Below are 19,198 nucleotides of genomic sequence, written 5' to 3' on the forward strand. Positions count from 1 at the left end.
TATGTAGATGAGTTTCGAAACAAAGATGGTGTTGCAAGCTTGTGCTCTTGCAAGCACTGACAGCTCCATACCACTCCAAGCCTGGGTTTTTCACTTAATGGACGAGATTTAAGAATCTCACTGAGGTTCGCAATCAGAAAATACCACTCCGGATCCCAGCCGATGCCGCCAAAGCGATAACCCCTTTGATTTATTAAAGTTAAGAGCTACTATCGAAGTCTCACACAACTTCTCGATTACATCGAAACACTTCATCACATTTCTTTTTTTTTTTTTTATCATATCGCCCCGCCGTGGTATGGTGCAGTGGCTAGGGATCGAATCACAGCCGCGACGGCCGCATTTCGATAGATGGTTGAGGCCTTGCACGACCGCCTCACAGCTGGGACAGCAACAATACATTACATTACAGCAGCACTTATTTGGAATAATACCTATAATTAGCACTGCACTACGCAGTAGTATGTGGCAATATTACTTAGCTTTGCTAATAGGGCTATTGCACTATTACTTACTCTTACAACTTAGCACTGCTAATTACTACAACTAATTAGTGGCACTAAATGAGACCATTAGTTAGCAAAAATGTATAATATCCATATGACATTGCATCAACTCTTCAGGGTGCTTATCTGTTAATTATTTTGCGCAACGCAGCAGGTAAATAAAATGAAAAGTATACGGTGCAGATAATTTGTATAGAATCACGAGAGTTTATAATGAATATTGTAGTTGTCAGTACCTTGTCGTGCTTTTCTCTGTTCCGCAGGATTTTAAAGAAAAATTCACCAACAACTGACTCAGCTATCAATTCTAAACAATCGGCACGCGACTGTTAACACATTTTGACTGCATAAAAGAAGCGCATATTCAACTCTATCATTGTTAGAATGAACTTATTTTCATCACAAAACAGTTCCACTCCTCGGGTGGCTTCTCCGCATTTGAAAGCTTTTTCATTTCATTTATAATCTATTTCTGTTATTTTCGCATGACAAGGCATGAGCGGCACCCCTCACGAGGAAGCCGTCGGAGTTTGTGTGCGCGCAAAGCTGCGGCAATTATTCGTGCCGTGGCGTTGACGAAGACCGATCGTCTTGCCTTTGTGGGAAATGAACGTCTTTGTCAATGGTCGCGATTTCTAAGCGGAGTTACTCCTTGAAGTGTTGCCAAGGGGACATCTTTTTTAACTGGCAGAGCCAGCGTTCACGGCGCCGAAACGCCTTCAGCCGTACTTCTAGGATGAGTAGTAGGCGTGGCTCGGCTCCCTAAGTCGTGCTTTTGCGCAAGTCTCTGAAACTGATGCTACAAAACGAACAATGTGCGCGTCATAAGGGCACCAGGGGGCGGCAATGACGTAGCGGAGAGTTGTCAACTGCCTGAGCGAAAACGCTACGGCGCCCTTCAATAGATACTTGTTGGCCTGAAAAAAAGCCAAAACTTTGCACGAAGGGCAAAGCATTAAATGAACACTCACAAGTAACGCACATTCCTTGTAGCCTAATCATACGTGCACGTGCCATCCGCATCAAGCGAAAACCCATATATTCAAAGATAATTACCAGAAAAAGAAAGCAGCAATATTAGCTTCAGGAGAAGGAATGTACGCAGCACATGTTAAACACACTTGCTGTTTTGTCGACGTTAAAGCGAAAACTAAACGGATAATACAGCCTGGTTTTGTTTCTCTCATTTAAACTATTTCGTTTGATTCTGAAAGCTGACCCTAATTTTAGTCGAAGTAGTCTTTGTAGAATGGGCGCCGCAAATTAGTGTAAGAAAGGTTGGCTCGCGCGGAACCATATTGCTTGTTACTTTGTATAAGTGGTTTGCCAGCTGATTTACTTTTGTGCGAGCTTTGCTGCAAATTTATACACCCTATGAGAGCTGCTATATTGTTGCTTTCTCTTTAATAAGATATAAAGACGCTAAGTGTCATTTCGTGAGTGTTTTGGGGGGCTAGCTATACAAAACGAAAATGGATATTGCAGCAACTTTCCACACGGCAGCGGAAGGCTTGCAGAACCATGACAGCGCAGTTCAGTTCATTTCAGACACCGATCCTACTACAAAAAAGAGAAAAAAAATGCAGAAATTAATTTCTTGGCCTTGAAGTGCTTATGTAAATACCAGGCGCAATATGTTAGCAAAGCTTGTTGAATACAGACAACAAATGTGCGTATTTTACACCTTAGATATATGTGCATACGGTGGCGTAATTCTCACTGTTTAAAGGTTATATTGCCGGTCTCAGGCAAATAGTACTGGATAAGGCTTCCCAATTGCAGTTCGGCATGTGGTCAGCGTATTCTAGCTCTGTGTAAGAAAGAAAACACTATCAGCGCAGTGGCGAGACATTAGAAGCAGGGGATACAAAGGAAGCGTTGACTAAAAAGGAAACGTTTTGATGCGGGAGCATTTATACCCGCAGGGCACTAACATAGGAAAATGAGAGAAAACATAGGAAAATGAAGTAGTTTTGCGCAACAACAATTAGCGCATGTTAGCGGTTGAGCAACTCGTTTGGGTGCACGCGTAGCGCAATCGTCTTGATGTTAACACATTCGTTGAGGCTATCATCAATCACGAACGCTTCAAAGCTTTTCCTAGGGATTTGTTTCCGATTGTTCTTGAAGATATGACCAGCTTGTAGTTGCGGGATTTGTCTCATTTCAGGCTACCTCTAACACAGTCTACCAAGGGATCCTTTTAGCAAATTCGCATGCTTATACATAACGAGTTATTCCTACATCGCCCCATGTTCCCAATGACAAGGATATAGAATCTCAACTTGTTTACGACAACCACCGCAGCTAATGGGGCAATTCTTACCCTTATTTTCCTTCGTACAACTTTAATTTTTATTTCCCTGCGAAGTCCAGAGTTCGCTAGGAGCCGAAGACATTATACTTTGACTTGAGCCCTCTGCGAATTCTTTGGCATTAGGCATTTCAGGATTAGGCATTAGGATTTCAAATCTTAGGCATTTCAGGATCGGAGGTGTTTGGCGGTTGACATTACGTTTCCTTTTATTTTCCTGGGCTATTATGGGCTACGCTTGTTAAACAACGCCGAAAAAAAAAGTGTGTACCTCATCCTGTGATATTACAGCAGAGCCATCTTCTGCCAAGAAGTTCCATGTTATTTTGTGTGAGGCTAACAGGCCCGCTTTTTTGAAAATTTTGAGTGAGCAGAATAATATGGTTGAAGAAGTTCGTGCTTGCAATCAAAGTGGGACATCGATAGAAGTTGAAGGTCCGAAAAAATGTCATTAGTCGATAGAAGGTACCGGGTAAATTGTCAACTCCAGATAATCTGTTGGACCTGTTACGTTGCACCATTGTGATGGGCTGTGAGTATGGCGCGAAGAATTTACCTGCTCTTATGGACACATGTATTCCCCACGGCGTCGTCCAGTAACTGCAGTCATGCCTTTTCTCTGTGCTTTCAGAGGCCCTGGTGTGTGTCCCCAGGCCGGCCAGTGCCCTCGAGGACCTCGATTACAGACAGGTTCGTGCTGATGCATATACTGCAGGGAGCAACATGAATGCTCACAACAATGAAGCGTTCCTCAGCTATCCTTGCGAACACGCTTGCTTTCTCGTCATATCGATGCTTGGCCGCCGGGGTGGCGCAGTGGTTACGGCGCACGACTACTGTTCCCAAGGACGCGGGATCGAATCCCGGCCTCGGCGGCAGCTTTTCGATGGAGGCGAAAAGCAAGGCGCCCGTGTGCTGTGCGATGTCAGTGCACGTTAAACAACCCCAGGTGGTCGAAATTTCTGGAGTCCTCCACTACAGCGTCTCTCATAGCCTGTGTCGCTTTGGGACGTTAAACCCCACAAGCCAAACCAAACCATATCGATGCTTGGTTGCAGGAGTACAACGGGAGAAGGGTAGTCGAAGTAGAAATTTCTTGCGCACGAAGAGAGGGTAAGGCCAAACCTCGATGTATATTCAACCAGGGAAGTGTGACTAGGAAGGGCAGCAGGCAAAGAGGCGTGTACAGGGTGCACTCGTGTCGATATATCAGGGACAGTGCTTGAAAACGAACCCGAAAGACGATTTCAGTTGACCACAACGTGACTACGATCCGAGCGACTGCATCGGGCACGAAGAGGTGTCGTCAGATAAAGAAGGTTCACATCAAAGCCGGCTGTCAAAATCGTCGGGAGCAAAGAACCAACCTCCAGCGCTGTCATTCTTGGTTTGGAAAAAAAAAAAAAGCAAAAAAACAAAAACAAAAATCAAAAGAAAAAAAAAAAACAAGAAAGAAGTTGCAAATATTTGTCTTAGAAGCAGTTGAGAGTGTTTTTATCAGATTAGCAAATGGCTCTTCGGTAACCTCGCGTGCTCATTTTTCACCAGTTACATGCTGTGATGCGTTGAAGTGATGAAAGGCATCCGCGACCTTGGGTCATGCGGGGAAACGAATCCAAGCGGAAGCTGGCAGTGGAACTAGCTGCGAGGAAGAAAAATCAAAATTCTCCTTCCGGATCTGTGTTCGCGTGCATGCACTTTGCTGTACGTTTATTCATTAATCGCTTACTCAGTGTCAGTATTAACTGACATTTAATCACTAGCACACAGCGGTAAGCTACCCCACTATTTGGAAGACGACCCGACAGCTGATACAAAGCGCCGCTTTAACCAAGGCATACGAATTGTGCCTACACCGTAAAAAAGTTTTCTCGAAAAATACAGAAGTTTCCTGTTCTGCTTTGTTTTCTGTTTTTAATTTTTCTACGATTTCACGTCCATTGTTGTTTACGACTAACAGAACATCTATGTAAATTAAAAGACATTACTTGTTATAGTACGGTTTCGGTTGATTAATTTTCCGTCATTTCGCGCGCTCTTCTGTTGCAGCTAACAGAAAATGTCTATGATTATGTCTACATTTATCTCTTCCAATTCTTCTATTATTTCGCACTCGCTTCTGAATGTAAAAACAAAACAAAAAACAAACTACTTTCACTAAACAGCATTTTAAAGGCGAAAGGCTTACTAAGCTCCATTGCTCAAAGTCTCTGCGGACGTTTGCAACACTCAGTGGCACCCATACAGTTGGCCTTGCAACAGCCCTTGTCTGTCCACCCAAACGGCGACTGGGACGACGGCATGCATACACCAGATATCACTGCAGCAAGAAGTTACTCCTCTTTTCGCTTTTGGCCCACAATATGCTCATAGGCACTACTAAGGGATTTCAATGTGGCGCCACTGGTTACCTTTTTTTCGTGTCAAAATTGTTACGCAGCCGTTCTGCGCACAGCGCCTTCGCGTGTATCATACAATTTTGCTACCATGTTAGCATGCGTCCACTATTTGAGTAAGAATCAGTTAGCAATAGCAAGTTGAACAGCCGACATATGTTGCTCCAATTGTTTTCCTTCTAACCAAGGTTTCGGCTTTATAGCAGAGAATTACTGATTTTTTTTTTCAAGTTCGTGAACGTATTTCGGTGAATTTCCTCTGGGGGGAACAAAATTAAAAAAAAATGCCGGTAGTAATTTCCCACACATTTCTTAAAGTGCACGTAGCCTAGGATCGAGTGGCGTATCGGGACGCACAAGTATCGGTATTTCCATCTCACCTTCGCATCTCAAAGGGGAAGCCTACGAGTTGGCACCTCCTACCGTGTCATGTAGCGTCGTGACGTCACACAAACAGCCAACCAATCAGGGCTCAGCAATTCCACCTTTTAACTATTCCACCTTTCCGCGCCATGCTTGTGATTGTTCTCTCATGACGCCGACAACCCGGACTGCCTGCAAAGTGGGACTTTTAACGGTGTTGCTTTAAAAACGAGGCACACAGTGATAGGAAGCCAGCCGAAGAACGATCGAGCAGCTGAGGTCGCATGTGGCTATAATGAACCAGAATCTATAGCAAAGATGTCATTGACCTCCCTCGGCTGTGTTTTAATGACGTTTAAGCATACACAATAACAGGCTTCTCAGTTGATGAACTGAGTTATCTATTATTCATTCTGTTGTTCCCAAAAAGGAACAAGGAGGGATTCAGTGTAAAAAAAAAGAAAAGAAAAAAAAAAGATTAGGCGTTCGAAATCTTAGTTGCTTTTATGACAGAGGCAAGCTGATTATTTGGTTCATCCAAGGCTGGCCGCAAAAGTGAGACAATAGCTTAGTGCGAAAGCAACTTTAGACTCAAATATATTTTAGCATTCAGGTTTCTCCTCAGGGCACAGCGAAGAGTAGCATGATGATGACGTCATCTCTAGAGGCGATATGGTTCCAGTGCATAATAGCTTGCCCTGTGGAAGAAACCCAACGCCACAAAAGGTAAAGCAGCGACACGTTGTTTGATGGTGGCATCGGGCGATTCGCAGAAGGCTTGGGTGAAAACAGTTGGAATTTGAAACATCAGTATGGTGCCATTGAATAGTTTCGCCGCATTGCTTTGATGCTATGAAAAGAAGCCTAAATTCGACACGACTTTATTAGTTTATTACGTCATATCTTCAAATGGAGCGCAAAACCACTTGGTAAGCTTAGTCCACAAGTTTCATAAATTCTAATGCTTGTATCTCGTCAAATTTTAAAACAAAAACGTCTTTCATTTTTTCGTTAAGATTTTGGCGTATATAACACGTGTGCTTTTTTCCGCGCTAAACTTGCATATAGCTCCAAGTAGAACCCGGATATATCAAATTTCAAAGAGTATCGCGAAGTAGTTCAATATAAAGAAAATTATATATAGAAAACATGTCATGAGATGAGGTCCTCGTGACTCAGAAGCGTGAAGACGGCACACCCGAACTTGCGGTTCGCTTCCTGCAGTGACGTGCTCTCCGCCGGCATACTGAGGGCAACAGTTCATCGCTGATTTCGCCGTCGAATATGTGCCAGTGGATATCAACGGCCTGCACTTCTCGCCGCTAACTACTCGACGGCACTCGGAAAACTTTGCATCCGGCTCCAGTTGAGTTGTTGCACATTGAAAAGGCGCAGAACACCGTTTTTCTAGTGATATTAGCGCTGTAGCTAGTATTGAGGGAATGGGTGTTTAAGCCGCACGCCTGCAAGCATTGCCTGCACCAGTATTTTTCAAATGGGAGTCGGCGGAACCCAGAGGGTCCGTGAAACCCGCGGCCGCACGCACGCACGCACGCACGCACGCACGCACGCACGCACGCACGCACGCACACACACACACACACGCACACACACACACACGCACGCACACACACACAAACACGCACGCACGCACGCACGCACGCACACACACACACACACACACAACACACACACACACACACACACACACACACACACACACACACACACACACACACACACACACACACACACACACACACACACACACACACACACACACACACACACACACACACACACACACACACACACACACACACACACACACACACACACACACACACACACACACACACACACACACACACACACACACACACACACACACACACAAACAAAAAAAAAACGAAGGTTCAAAGCTTACTTTAGTATCTCAAAGCGAAAGAAATGCGAGGCGTGCGAGAGGGAGAGAGCCCCTGCGGCGTTTGTTGACGCCGGCATCAGTAAAACTCGATCTATAGATGCACTGCTGGACGGTGCCGCGATGTATCCTCGCGAGAGTTCTACAAGCTAGCGGCGCGGTGTTGGGAGAAGTCAGATCCCAAATAGCGGCATGCATACCGCTTCTGCGGGATGCATACGGCGCCGACGCGTTGCCTTTTCCCCAAGCCTTCTGCAGGCCGTGGCATGCTGACATCATTTTCAGACGCCAGTTTAGCCTTGACTCCACCCCAATCCCGCGACCTGGTCCCGGAACTGCGGCAGGGGTCCGCATAAGATGCCTCTCCCTGTTTTAAGGGGTCCCCCAACCACTTCCGCTAGTTCACAAGGGTCCCCGACACATCCATTGATTAGAACCACTGGCTTACACGAACGAAACCGCAGAAGCCAATAAGAAGTCGAAATTCGCGTCACAGAGCTGAAACCATGTGACTGTTATCACCCTACATCTCGCATGACACTTCTATCGGGGCTCGATTAAACTGTGGAAGTAAAACGGAGGCAAATAATTTGTTAAATACGTCAGCCTCCATCATCGTATTGCCACAGACGTTCTCGTGATAAAGTGCCTCTTACTATAGAAGGGAAACTCTACCGGCCATGCACCACCAACAGCTATTTAGGAAAATTCTCCAAGTAATCAATCAGTGCCGTAGGAAAACGAAATACTGTTTTGGCTTGTTTTCTCTTTTTTCCCCCGCGTACAAAGGGTGGCAACTAGTACAGGAATTCTATGGCACATTTCCCGTGCATGTCTTAGTCGTCGCTTCAAATGAATGATACGAGAGCCGAGTTTTGCTAATCTCTTCTTTTTGGAACACTTCTCAAAGAGCCCCGCGTGGTGGTGCAGTGGTTATAGGTGCTCAACTACTGTGCCCAAGGATGCAGGATTGAATCCGGCCGCGACGGCTGTTTTTGATGGGGGCGAAAAGCCAGGCACCCGTGTGCTGTGCGATGTCAGTGCATATTAAAGAACCAGATGTGATCTAAATTTCCAGAGCTCTTCACTACGGCGTCCCTCATAGCTTGAGTCGCTTTGGGATGTTGGGCTTCCTGCGACCTGATGACGCTTTATCATTATTGCTGACATGCTAGCTACAATTCGCCTGAGTAACGGCACTGGAATTCTCGCATACCTCCATTAACTACAACTCGGCTTCTCTAAGTGGTAATGGCCATAAGGTATTGATTCATTTTTTAAAATAAATTTGATCGATATAATTGGGGTTTGTATTATAGTAGTTCAGTTCAGTTCAGTCGTTCAGTCGTGTCCGACTCTTCGTGGCCCTATGGACTATGTCACGCCACGCTTTCCGGTCTCTCACTATCTTCCTAACATCACATAACTTCATCTGCAGTGCCTCGAGGATGCCATCTAACCATCGCGTTCGCTGCCTACCCCTTCTCCGGCGACCCTCAACCTTTCCCAACATCAAATCTTTCTCCAGCGACTCCTCTCTTCTCATCAGATGACCAAAGTAGCTGAGCTTTAACTTTAGAATTTGACCCTGCAATGAGCAGTCAGGGTTTATGGTCGATAATATCGACTGATTTGATCGTCTGGCAGTCCAAGGAACTCTCAAGAGTCTTCGCCAGCACCACAATTCAAACGCGTCAATTCTTCGGCGGTCAGCCTTTTTCACAGTCCAACTCTCGCATCCATACATCACAACTGGAAAGACCATAGCACGAGTTATACGGATCTTGGTTGGCAGACTAATGTCTCTGCTCTTTACTAGGCGGTCAAGGCTAACCATTGCTCTCTTTTCCAGAAGCAGGTGTCTCCTAATTGTATGGCTGCAGTCTCCTTCCGAGGTGATCTTGGAGCTCAAGAACAGAAAATCTGTCACAGCTTCCACTTCTTGTCCGTTGATGCTCCAAGACTTGATAGGGCAAGACGCCATGATCTTTGTCTTTTTAATGTTTAAGCCCGAACTCCTCACTCTCTTCTTGTACGCGCATCAGAAGTCTCTTGAGTTCCACTTCACTTTCTGCCATTAAAGTGGTATCATCCGCATATCTAAGGTTGTTGATACGTTTTCCAGCAATCTTCACTCCAGCTGAAGACTCGTCCAGACCGGCCTTCCTCATGATGCACTCTGCATATAGGTTAAATAGGCAGGGCGACAGTATGCAGCCTTGCCTCACTCCTTTCTCGATCGGAAACCAATCAGTAAGACCATTCCCAGTTCTGACTGTGGCCTCTTGCCCTTCATACAGGTTCCTGAGGAGACAGATCATGTGAATTGGATCTCCCATCTCTTGGAGAGCTTGCCACAATCTGCTGTGATCTACGCAGTCAAACGCTTTCGCATAATCAATAAAGCAGAAGTAGATGGGTTTCTGGAACTCTCTTGCTTTTTCCATGATCCAGCGAAGGTTAGCAATTTGGTCTCTAGTTCATCTGCCCTTGCGAAACCCAGCTTGCACGTCCGGAAGCTCCCGATCCACATACTGCTGCAGCCTACCTTGGAGGATTTTCAACATCACCTTGCTAGCATGCGAAATAAGCGCGATCGTGCGGTAGTTGGAACAATCTTTGGCACTGCCTTTCTTTGGAATGGGGATGTAAACTGACCTCCTCCAATCCTGTGGCCACTGCAGGGTTGTCCAAATCTTCTGACATAATCTATGCAGAATGTTAACAGCGTCATGGTTAAGGTTTTGAAGCAGTACTGCAGAAGCAGCAGTAGAATAGTAGTACTGTCTTATCAAAAAACAGGTTGCGCAATATACTTTCATTCCCATCAATGCGAGGACGAAACTCGCAGGTTAAGCTTTTCCTGAAAGTAATGGCAAATAAGCTATATCAACTAGTCTCCCGCGGGAGCAATTTTGAATTTAAGAAAAACAAAACAAACAAACGAGAGTGGTCGAGAGAGCTGTAAAAAAAATTGCAATAGCTTAGCTCAGCTCTGCCAGCATATACGTTGCGAAAGCTAGGGTTTGGCTTGGTCGAACTTGGTTATCCGATATGTTAGGCTGTATCGGTTAAACAACTGAGACACTGTTGCGATTTTCGATGCGTGTAAGTCACATGTTTGTTCAGTGTTACACCCTGTAGACCCAAATACCGATCGGTGGGTTGTAAAGTAATTTGCCGTCTCAATTTTGGATATGCATTATCTAGGCGTAATGGTCTGTCTTTTGTTCTCAAGGTCAATGGCGATTCCTCATTGGGGAGTCTGAACGTGAGGCTCTGATGCCAAATTAAAGTCGAACTTCACATTTATACACTCGCTCGACTCCTTCTTGCTCTACGATTGGGCGGTCTTCTCCCTGTAGTTCGACAGCGACTCGGCGTCTTTGCCGATCCGAGATTTGGCGCCGCTGCTTAGCGAGGCTCTCTTTCCGCTCTTGAGGGGTCTCCGTCACTCGCTTAGTCTTCCTTGATTCAGTCGCACGTTGTCAGGCGGCCTCGCGCAATGCAATGAGTCCTGAATCCATCGACGTTTCTTCAGGTAGCCTCCGCTGATGCCATTCACAGTACGTGCGCTCGTCGTCCGCCTCTTCATCCATTGCGTGTCAATCTAGAGAGCGCACGCGCCGCGGCTTATATTCTCAGTTGCGCAGCAGGCAGATGATTACGCGGAGCGTGATCATCATGATCGCGATGAATTCATTCATTCATTCATTCATTCATTCATTCATTCATTCATTCATTCATTCATTCATTCATTCATTCATTCATAAACATTTATTCTTGAGGATGACCTGAGGCCTAGAGGAGACGATGATGAGTATTTGCCGCGAAATCGACCTAGAGGTTTCGCCACCGTCGCTCCGATAGTGGGGATCGGCAGCCGGCGGCGCTCGCAGAAATGCAAGCGGCGTATGTCTGCTTCCGAGTTTACGGTAGATTTGTTGGCGATGAAAAAGTGCAATGCATTAGCGATTTACTGTTTAGAGTCTTCCAATATTGCAGAAAAAAATTCGCGGATTTCGGCATAGCAAAAAAAAAAAAAAAAAAAAGGAAAAAAATAAGATGCGTGCATTTTACGAAAACAAGATACGCAACCATCCGTCTTTTAGATTTACTGGCATCGCTTTGCACGCTTTTTGCGTTGTACGGTGCTTACAGACCTGATACTTGGGCCTGAAAATGACATATCGCCTTTTCAACAGCGTGCGCGTGTCTCAAATTTAGTGTTAAGCCTACGGAGATACAAGGTTCGTGCTCTGACCTGCAGTACTTTAGAATGAATCGAGGCAGCCTGGTTCATTATATCGTACTTGACTCGAGGATTAAGCAGGTTAAGTGCAGCGCTGACATCGTACTGCCCGGTGGGTTGCCGTAGACTGAGTGGACATAAACTTTGGCTAGACAACCAGGCACAATTCTATTCCCCAAGAATGAGATTACGCCGACACTGCACAAGAAACCTCGCCGCACAGGAAAGTTGACTGGTTATGTGTAGAGCGGTGAGTGAATGAGTTTGCCGGGCGGATGCTTCCTGCGGCAGATAATCTGGTGTTGCACTGTGAAATGACTGTAAATGATTTCTTGAAACTGAGGGAAGTATAATGAGTTTTGGATGTGTGTGATGTTTATAAGTGGTAAATTAGTAGTGTAATTATTTCTTTTTCAGTGACAATGAATTTCAAGAGAACGTTTACACTCTTGACAAAATTTAGGACTATCAGCGATTAATTTTCAATTACGTTAAAGTGCAAGCTACGAATCAGTAGCTGCAAAGACATCGTAAAAACTGCGCTTGGTTAGCTGTCATGTTCTGGCAATGAATTTTGAAGGCTGAACACTTCTTTATCATTGTAATTACTTTTGAGCAGTGACTTGGGACGGTTCTGTCGTTTGCTTCCAAAACAGGTGCCGTATATAACACTATCCTTAAAGAAATGGAGTTCATCTTATCATGTGACTATAAATATTTAATTTATTCCCGAACTAAACACCGATGGTTAAGCCAGTATGAAGCTATTTTACTACCCTTGTCAGAAACAACCAGTTTGCTTGAAAGACAGCACAGACGAAAAGGGGTTTTAGTGATTATAATGGGCTACCAGTGTACATTGATCTATGGGTGTTATGTAATCTTTAGTGTAACAGGTGCTGGGAAGATTTGTTTCTCAAACGTTCGAGCATTTCTCTAAAGCGAATTGTGCTCATTACCACTGCTACGGATGCGCAGAAGCCTTCAACAGAAAAAAAAAAAGAAATAAAATGCATATATGGGTTTAATCCGCCATGCGACATCGGCTATATGACGGATGATGTATGGGCGGGCCTCAGCGTCGTTGACCACGTGGGATTGTTTGAACATGCAGCCAAATCCTACAACCGAGGAGCGCCTTTCGAAACGGCCGGTATCGAACCCCCTTCTCGAAATCAGCAGTCGAGCGCCCCTACCACTGCGACACCGCGACAGAGGATTAACAGCAAAAAAAAAAAAAAAAAAAAGAAAAGAAACTCAGACAAAGATCGTGGATACATAAGGCACAGAGTGGCGTGTTCAAATTGGATTTTGCTATGCAGCAGTCTGCGGTCGCATGTTTCAGTAGTTGCGGTGTTCTAAACAGAAACGGGGAGATGCGTTTTTTGAGAGTTTGCATTATTTATTTATATGAAATACCCTAAAGGCCAAATAGGGCATTACATAGGGGGGGATGTGGAAGCAAATCAGGGTAAAACAAAAACAGGATAACAGATGATGTTATGGTGGTATGTGAGGGAAGTATATAACTAGTCACAGTAATCTTTATACAAAACTAAGACAAAATAGTCGGGCAAGCAACATTTCAACATAATAAGAGACCTGTCTTGCTTTGACGCGGCGCCTAACGACAGCAGCGCTTCGTTTGAGACACCGCTTGTCAAAGAATCTCAAGCGCCGAAGACTGCGACTGATGGTGTCCTTTCTGCAGCGTTACATACTCGATATGAACAAGTATATATTTTTTCTAATGGAGCGTGAGGTAATAGCCTGTTCATATTTCTTTTGCAAGGGGTGGACAGGTGAGAAAAAGCGCACAGGAACCGCGAAACAAACAAAAAGCTCTCTTGTACACGCCGCACGCGCGCACGTAAATCACTGCGGGCTGGCCCTCGATACGAACACGCATCCACACTGGGTAGGCTTCGCCGCTATGCCGCTAGGTGGCGACTCTGTTCGATCTCGAGGCCAATATCGCCCATCCACAGTAGTGACGTAGGCTGTTGAGGTGCGCTGGCCTTGTCAATATCTCGGTGGTGATGATCGAACCCTGAAACCTTCGATCACGATACAGACACAGTCGATTGCACAGCTTGTACGTGAAAGTGGGGATTCTCTGTTACCTTCTAAAAGCTAAGTACGTTCCGCTACATAAGCTGTTCGTGCGGAGAAATTCTGGACAAGTGCATTTTTCATCGTGAAGTTGTTTATGAACGCAGTTTTTTCTCATGTCTTATTGCATTATAACAATAAATACACGCAAGTACCTCCTTTTGGGGTCCTCGTAGTTATTTTGCCAATAACGTTATTGCTATCGTCCAAAATTAAGGCAGCCTTAACTACTCTAGGCGAGAGTAGGACAAACGTAAAAAACACCGGCTGTACTGCTTCCCGTAAACTTTTCATAGAGGCACCTTACAGTATTCAACAGTTGTCCACAATTGAAATTGATTTCCTAGAGAGCTGGACTTGATGCAGCACCACGAAAGGTAAGGGCTACCTAGGCCAATCAGTATGACGCCCACACCACGATGCGTTCCTACCACAATTTTACAGCGTGGTCGTGCAGGCGCGTAGGAACACAATTCAGTTCAGTTCAGTTCAGTTTTATTCCTTAAAGGTATTCCTTAAAGGCACAATCATGTGATGCGCCTCATCCTGATTTGACCAGGTCGCCCTTACTTCTCGCAGTTGGCAAAAGAGTGTGTGAAAAGGTGAATATAATGTCAGGCGCTTTTCCACATAATGCGGTAGCTGACGACTGTACGCTAACGAGCATTTGTGAGATAACGGAGTCACAAATTGGGGTGAGTTACTAAGCTAGTCTCAAAATGCACGTGCGAGAACGAGGGCCCGCGAGGGGAGCTGGCAGACGGGAACCATTAACGCTTTCGCGTTGAGCCCTTAAAGGTGGAGCTTAAGTGCATCCCAGCTCGCCCCACCTCCCCAAATGTTACTCGCGACTCTGCATTATATGAATTGGGAAATACATTGTCATCAGATATCTTAGTGAAAGCAGGTTTCTCTTATGCCAACGATATGAGGGTCGTAAAGTACAAATAAACATTCAGATGTTTCTCTCAACTGTGCTTTGTGCATTCATAATGATTCCCAATTTTTTCGTTTGCTTGTCACCCGCTCTGTTGAGAAGGGCTCTGCTAGAGACTCACAAGTCGGCTGCATGTTTCAGTACTGGACGACCAGAGAGACGAGGACTGCAGTCGACTTCCTATCAGCGCAGTTCACCATACTTATGCTGCGTACCTCAAGGGGTTATTGAAAAAATAAGAAAGAAAAACACCCGACATAGATATGATGCTCCGCTTTAACCAAGCACGTGTCTGCATAGCCTAGGAGTATACAGCGTGCCTGACTCGGCATTCAAGAGCCCCGGAAGGTAGATTCCTATCCCATCCTCCCGCCTCAAATGAGACTCCCGAGTTGGTAGTTCCTCGCAGCTTTGTGACAACATGTGGTATCGTTGCGTCAGGCAAGTCATCAACTAATCAGATATCGGCCATGTCATCTGCCAACTACCAACTGCCTCCTGACAGGTGGCTCTGGCACTGAAGGTCAAAAGTAATGGGTCAAGGTCATGTGTCCATACTGATGTTACTGTAGTTTGACCTTGAGTTTCGACTTTGAGGTTGGTTGAAGCTCAAATGCCCGGCACGACATGAAATTCTGCTTTTGTGTTGAAATAGTTGTCGCTCTGAAACATCGACTTCTATAAATACGCACTCCCCCTCATGCAATACCTGAACAGGGGTGTTTCAGTAATGTATACCCTGAATGTATATATCAATCAATAAATAAAATACGAGGTCTCTGATAATAAGTTTATCATGTACAGGAATGACTTTCGCACCCTCATACTTTTCTGTTTTCGCTGAACGAGAGAGCAGCTGGCTTTTCTGCAGTTTATTGTCAAAAATCTTCACATATGCTTGTCTTGGCGTCTTTAAACTTCTTGCAGTCCTTAAAAATGGCTGTTTTCTCATCATAGAAATACAGCAGTGTGATTATTGGTCTAACCTAATTGCGGTTTCCTTGACCAAGCCCAAATATTCTTTCACCTGTCGATATGGGTACACAAAACCGATGTAAGAAATTTTTAGCACATTGTCTGCTGTTTGCTTTCTAGTTTTTAACGTCCCAAAGACGCATCAGCGATGAGCGACGTCCCAGGGGAGCTAGGGCGCCGGAAATTTCCACCACCTTGGATTTAACATACGCCGACATCGCACAGTACATGGACGCCTATGTTTCACCTCCATCAAAACACGGTCGTCATGGCTATTATCGAACCCAGCGTCCTCGTGGTCAGCAGTCAAGTACACTAAACACTGAGCCGCTGCGGCGGGTACATTGCCTTATAATAATAATAATAATAATAATAATAATAATAATAATAATAATAATAATAATAATAATAATAATAATAATAATAATAATAATAATAATAATAATAATAATAATAATAATAATAATAATAATAATAATAATAATAATAATAATAATAATAATAATAATAATAATAATAATACGCGTAGCTCTATCTTAGGTATGTTATTTTTGTTGCCACTGTATTGCGCGCTGTAGATGGGGACGGTAGGCTTTCAAGACTAACCGTTTTAGCGAAGTTTTCTAGGATTATTTGCAGTTTCCATTAAATATCGGTCGGTCTAACACAGAGCAACAGCGGCGGTTAATTCAATTCGCCTACGCCGGAACCGTTCCGCTCATTGCTTTGACGTCGCAGTTCTCAGGGGACTGGCGAGAGGTCCTGCGGAGCAAGCATGGTCCTGTGCTCCTGCAGAAAGGCTCTTGGCGTTTTGACTTCGACACCAACACGTTCGCTTTCAGCGCAGCACTTGCAGGGTAAGTAAGTGCTTTCTCATCTGACGGGCTGTGTTCGAGAGAGATGTTTCCGGGAGTTATATTTGGACGAAAATATCAGTGGAGGCTCGCTTCTTCCTCCTATTTGGCCAAGGCATCCAGCCGTATGATAGTTTTTGTCTGACACAACCCGTTTTAGCGCCCGTAATTTCTGTGACCTCCCTGCGTGACGTGACGTGACCGTGCTTTGCGTTTGAGATTGGAGGATCAAATCGTGATCAAGCCTTTCAGGACTCTTCGGTCGTGAATTAGACAAACTGGCCCACGCAGGCACGTTATTACGGCTTGGTTAAAGCGAGGTTTTTTATCTATGTGGGGCGGTGTTTAATGCGATGTGATATCTTGAAACTGTATGCTAAGGGCTATGTGCGGGGTAATAGATGCCCAAATTAAAGAATCACTAACTAGGCGACTAGCAAAGTCCATCTACGAGAACAAAGATTCGAAATGCGGAACGGCAAACGGAAGTAACGTTGTCCCGTCGTATACCCTTAAAGGCCAAGGTTAAGTGTCTGAAGTTTCCCTCAATTCTTTCGCCGTATTAATTATTAATTAGTATTAATTACGGCACCCCTAATAAATTATTAAGCATAGTCTTAGTCGAATACTGCTGCTGCTCGTTGACCGACTTAGATTAAAAGTGTGCTGAGGAAATCGAGAGTTTACTGAGGTATTACCAGTAAACTATTGCATTTTGCTTTGTCCCGTTCCAACTTCCTTTAATATATCTTTCAGTCGTTTTGACATTCATTGCCAGTCTTTTCATAGTTATTGAGTGAATGGCCTCAAACTCTCTTAAATCTATTGGGCTGTCATATTCCTGAAAACAAATCCTGTAGCAAGGATTTACAGATTGTTAGTCACATCTGTCGTTCTTTTTCAATAAAATGTGGAGCTGTATGTGAATCTATATGCATGTTATGTCGCTAATAATAATCGAGTTCGGTATAACTGCACATTGATTTGCCTCATGACAGTCAAATCTTTCAGAATGTCTCAAAATTTGAGTTTCCCACTCTCATGAGTGTTCAACTCGGGAATCTTGTTTAAATTTACATGCACATTCACACACCTTATATTGCTGATAGTTGATTTGTGTTGTTCACTGTTGTCTTTCATTTCATCTACTTCGCTTTCCGACCTGTAGCAAATGTAGTTTGGCTGTACTGCCGTCTCCTCTGAGGGTGAGGAGCATCTTAGAAAACAAACAGAGCTAGATGACTCAAGTGTCTACGTAAACCTAAAGACACCTACACTGGATTTAGGACAACGCCAGCGTGCCTGGATAGAGAAGGAATGCAAAAAAAAAGCTTCACATTGTTCATGCTATGTGACGCAACGCGCTGAACTCGGCAAGAGTTGGCAAGAGTTTGCTTTTTGCCTGCTCGCATTTAATTTGCAAGCGTCATACCTGCTTGAATCAAGGATATCCTGCTGCAGCCTTCTTTCACAGCTTTTACCTTACCTGCTCTCTCTCTCATCCGTCGACAGTCTCGTTTTTCGGGTGAAGGTGGGCGGTGGAGGGGGGGGGGCGGATACAAGCGTATACAGTTCTCGCTGTAAAAATAACCAACAGTTATAGTGGGGCAACGCGAACGTGCGTGGCAAGCGAACCTGAAGTTTTCTTTGTAACGCATTTTATGCCCCCATATAGTCTTATCTGTTGCTTTCTCTTCCAGCAATGCGACATGCCTGCCGGCCATTGTCGGCAAAGTCCACAAAGTTCTGCCCGTCGGGCAGTTTGTGCTCGACTATGACTTCTTCGGGCAGCCTGTACAAGGTATAGCACACATTTCCTTCCAACTGCGGAATGGCGAGAAACTGCGAAAGAATGGCGGATTCACCTCTTGGACAGTTCAGTTACTTCCATTCGTGGCAGTTTGTATCGCTCGGTCACATTGCTTGCACGATTTTGAACAGTTATCGGACAACTAAATTGAAATAATGGAATTAGTTTTGGTTTTGTCTTGCACTAACACTGCTTATATCGTATTTTTATTTCATCGTGATTGGTGCGCTTGAAAAATGCGGTAAATTATCCTTATTTTTATACACCTTCAGTGTTTCAGCATGAATTGTTTGGCAAAAAAAAAAAAAAAATTCATTTGCATATTTGTCGAACTCAGCGCATAGTTTGTTATCTCAGCATTGGCGGGGAACAGGAAACACTTCGCTGCTTATTCCTGAAACGTCACGTTTCTCGTACACCATACTGGCTGTCCCAGCTGATTGTAACCAAAATTAAAAAAAAAAAAGCTGTGTTGCCGAGCCCAGTGCCCTGAGCTGTTTAGAGCCCCCTGTCCTAGTCAGTAGTACTTTACGTTCATTAAATGTACGTAGTAAAGATTAATTAGGTAACATTTAATTATTGGCGTCAGGAACAAAGTGTCGATCAATTAAAAGGCTGCTGATCGTCTTGAAAAATGGCTCACTACTTTGTTTCCATCAAGTTCCGGCTTATGCATCTTTATTTATTGGCCTTCGAAGAAAGCTATCACGTGACGAGCTGACAGCCTAAAATCTCGCCCAGTGCGCACATAAAGC

General features: G+C 44.5%; 1 protein-coding gene across 2 annotated transcripts in view; it reads left to right on the forward strand.

The window, feature by feature from the left end:
* LOC146183235 (papilin-like) overlaps positions 1 to 19,198 on the forward strand; it is a 113,612-nt gene that overhangs the window by 7,038 nt on the left and 87,376 nt on the right. For both annotated transcript variants that reach the window (XM_084609098.1, XM_084609097.1), the window contains exons 2-4: positions 3,452 to 3,510; positions 16,518 to 16,636; positions 18,334 to 18,434. In XM_084609098.1, the coding sequence (XP_084465224.1) occupies positions 3,452 to 3,510; positions 16,518 to 16,636; positions 18,334 to 18,434 (279 nt within the window). The remainder of the gene's footprint in view (positions 1 to 3,451; positions 3,511 to 16,517; positions 16,637 to 18,333; positions 18,435 to 19,198) is intronic.

The sequence above is a fragment of the Amblyomma maculatum genome, chromosome 7 (assembly GCF_055883805.1).
Source record: "Amblyomma maculatum isolate TAMU_Amacu chromosome 7, ASM5588380v1, whole genome shotgun sequence".
NCBI lineage: Eukaryota > Metazoa > Arthropoda > Arachnida > Ixodida > Ixodidae > Amblyomma > Amblyomma maculatum.